This window comes from Vigna unguiculata, chromosome 6 (assembly GCF_004118075.2).
Source record: "Vigna unguiculata cultivar IT97K-499-35 chromosome 6, ASM411807v1, whole genome shotgun sequence".
Taxonomy (NCBI): domain Eukaryota; kingdom Viridiplantae; phylum Streptophyta; class Magnoliopsida; order Fabales; family Fabaceae; genus Vigna; species Vigna unguiculata.
Genome location: NC_040284.1, coordinates 18792403 through 18795871, shown reverse-complemented (window position 1 = coordinate 18795871; position 3469 = coordinate 18792403). Strand labels below are relative to the sequence as shown.

Sequence of the window (3469 nt, the reverse complement as noted above, 5' to 3'; positions counted from 1 at the left end):
AGTGACTTCAAGCTATGGATATGGATGTTTCAGAATACACAGGTATAGTTTTAGGTAAACTTCAGAAATTTGAGCCTGAGAAGGCCTCAAAGATTTTAGGGTATCTCCTTGTCCAAGAACATGGGGAAGAAGACATGGCGAAATTGGCTTCACTACCTGATGATGTGCTTCGTGAAGTGGCGTTCCAGGCCAGAACCAAGCTTCAAAGGTCATCATCAGCTAGATCAATCATTCATCCAATTTCACCTCCCATGAATTTTGCCCAGTTATCAGTAATCACACCTACCACCCCTCTCACAGCAACAAGCTTCCAGGTTCAATCTCCGTTCTGGGATACTCAAATTAACAATGCCAATGCAGAATATATGGCACAGGGTTATTTGGATTCTATCTCTGAACTTCAAAAGCAAACCCCGTTCTTCACTCTGGATAATCATATGGTAATTGCTAATGGGACTTCCGACACTCCAGGTATTGCTAATGATTACTATGGCTTAGATGCTTCACCAGCTCCTAATTTGGCTGGAAAATCTGGTAGAAGATTTGACCATCCAGTGAAGACCTGTCACTACTTTAACAAAGGATTTTGTAAGCATGGAAATAGCTGTAGATACTATCATGGACTGGATGCATTCCCTCACATGTATGGAAATGATGGTTTTAATGATGATCAAGTGATTTCACCTGGGTCACTGGCACAACTAGAGTCAGAAATTGTTGAACTCCTGAAACTGAAAAAGGGTGGTTCTATATCAATTGCTTCCCTTCCAATGGCGTACTTTGAGAAGTACAAGAAGGTGCTGCAGGCTGATGGATACCTCACTGAGAGCCAGAGACATGGAAAATCTGGCTACAGTTTGACAAAGCTTCTTGCACGGTTGAAAAATAGCATTAGGCTAATTGACAGGTGAAGATTTTTGTACTTTTCATATGGATGATTCTTGTGTAGAAAATTTGTTGAATATTTCATGCTACAATTTTCATTTTCATCTTTTGTAATGGTTGATTACCAGGCCTCATGGGCAGCATTCGGTTGTTCTGGCTGAAGATGCTCCAAAGTTCAATGGAAAGGGAGAATATGGTAAATACATCAGTGCATCACGACAGATATACCTGACATTTCCCGCTGACAGCACTTTTAGCGAGGCTGATGTTTCAAACTACTTTAGGTGAATGAATGTTTCAAACTTGTATGCAGTTAAGGATTTGTGTTGGAAAATTCAAATTGCTTTAACATGTTATTATTCTGTGTAGCACTTTTGGGAAAGTTCAAGATGTAAGGATTCCAAGCCAAGAAAGAAGGATGTTTGGGTTTGTGACATTTGATGATTCTGAAACTGTTAAAGCAATTTTGGATAAGGGAAATCCCCATTACGTCTGTGAATCACGGGTTCTTGTGAAACCTTACAAAGAGAAGCCAAAACTTATGCTCAGGTAAATTTCATGTTCTATCTCTGAATCCTTCAATGATGAAGTAAAATGAGACATTGACAGATGCTAGTACCAATGTACCATCACTGTTTTTTTATGTGATTTTCAATTTGGATGCAGAAAGCACTCAGATAGAGTTGAGCACCAGCACCCTGCTTATTACTCAGCACACTACGTAGATGTTGACACTGAACCTACGCCAAGTGAGCATGATATACTCTAGTTTGGAACCTAGATTTCATGCAACAGTTCAAAGTGATATATGTTCATGTTATGCATATGCTCTTTCTTTCACTCTGTTCCTTTTGTTTAAGAAGAAATTTCCACTAATACTTAGTTTTCATAGTTCCAAGAGGTTGCAGGAACCCTCGATCTCTGAGGAGCCTGATCATTGAACAGCAAGAGGAGGCTGCATTTGAATTTCAGAGAAGACGTTTTGCAGAGCTGCAGTTGGCCCAAAAATCTTTCACCACTTCACCCCATTTAGGCTTTAACGCAGCAAAAGCTTCAAATGGTGTGCAGTGATATATATTATAAACATAGATTGCATATTTTTCATGATCAGTTTCATTGCATTTCTCTTTGCTTATCTTGTATTTTTTGGCTTCTTGCAGATCATTTCAATGTCCATTCTGCAGAATCTCTCAATCATGTTCTGAATGACAAATCCGGATATATGGATAACAATTACACTGCTGAGGGCAGGTATGAATCATCTCCTTTTGGCTTTATCTTTATCCACAGCAATGCTAAATATAGTATAGATTACACTTTATTTTGTGGAAAAAAAAAATGATGCAGCAATCAAGGACTGAATCTCCCAGATAGCCCATTTTCATTTCCAGTAGATAGTGGAATTTCAGCAGTAATATAGTTTGAGAAAGACATAGAAGACTGCATACAAGATTACAAGAGAAAGAAGAGAAATATAGAGAGTTAGTTTGACACATAATTCGGCCCTTCCATTGGTCTCTTTCCTCAACTGGCTCATCACAGTTTAGTCAAAGTTGCAAGTACATAAAAGCTCAGTTGCTGGAATTAACAATAACAACTTTTAAGAAGGTTATAGTTTTCTTTAAAGAGTCACAGAAAGATTACGAGGATGTTTGGTTTCTACGACAGTATCAGTTCAGTAACCAATTACTCTCTGAGAACAGTCAAATAATTTAATTTGTGTTACAAGTATTTGGTTTTTCGTTTTCTTTACCTGATCTTCATTCCATGTCATACTTCGAGAAATGCTCTCTGGATTTAGTAAGGAAAATAAATTACAAGTATTTGTTTCTTGATCCCAAAAGAAATATTTGTTGTTTATTTAGTTATTATATATATAATATTTAGTAGACAGGACTTATATATATATATATATATATATATATATATATATATATATGATCTTTAGGTATGAAAAGATGATATTTTAAAAAAACATTTGTTAACAACTTATGGTTTGAAGGGAAAATCTTAATAAATTGTTGGGCAAACAATCCATTTGTTTCCTAAAACAATCTCCTATTTATTCTCAATTTGATCTTTAAAAATATAATGGTTTAATTATTCGAATAATACCTATTTTTATTTGGATATGTTAGTTTGATACTACTTTTTATAGAGGTCTCAATTTAAGTTTGAAAAAGTACCTCAATTAGATCTCTTTCAGTACAAAATTATCGCCATATCAGTCTTTGTTTTTTTTTTCATTTTTTTAATTATTTTTATTTATTTTTTCTAATTTTTTTTTAATTTTGAATTTTTCTTTTGATTTTTTTTGTTGGTCATTGGTGTGACATGTGACATTATCAGTGACACGTGACACGTCACACTGTCAGTGACACGTCACACTGTCAGTACACGTGACACTGTCAGTGACACGTGACACGTAACACTGTTAATGACACGTCACATTGTTAGTGACACGTGACACTATTAATGCCACGTGATAAGGTAATTGTGTTAGTGTAACGCCTAAATGTCATTGTCTTCAATTTAATTCTCACATATTTCTATTTGTTTCAATTTAGTCCTCACATATGTCCTT

At 35.6% G+C, this 3469-nt stretch overlaps 1 protein-coding gene across 2 annotated transcripts in view; it reads left to right on the top strand.

Moving 5' to 3' along the window:
• The window catches only part of LOC114187293 (zinc finger CCCH domain-containing protein 18-like), a 3794-nt gene extending 1074 nt beyond the window's left edge, over positions 1-2720 (top strand). For both annotated transcript variants that reach the window (XM_028075506.1, XM_028075505.1), the window contains exons 2-8: positions 3-907; positions 1014-1169; positions 1255-1434; positions 1552-1634; positions 1778-1945; positions 2046-2136; positions 2233-2720. In XM_028075506.1, the coding sequence (XP_027931307.1) occupies positions 15-907; positions 1014-1169; positions 1255-1434; positions 1552-1634; positions 1778-1945; positions 2046-2136; positions 2233-2305 (1644 nt within the window). In that variant the 5' untranslated portion in view covers positions 3-14 and the 3' untranslated portion in view covers positions 2306-2720. The remainder of the gene's footprint in view (positions 1-2; positions 908-1013; positions 1170-1254; positions 1435-1551; positions 1635-1777; positions 1946-2045; positions 2137-2232) is intronic.
• Positions 2721-3469: the final 749 nt, after the last annotated feature.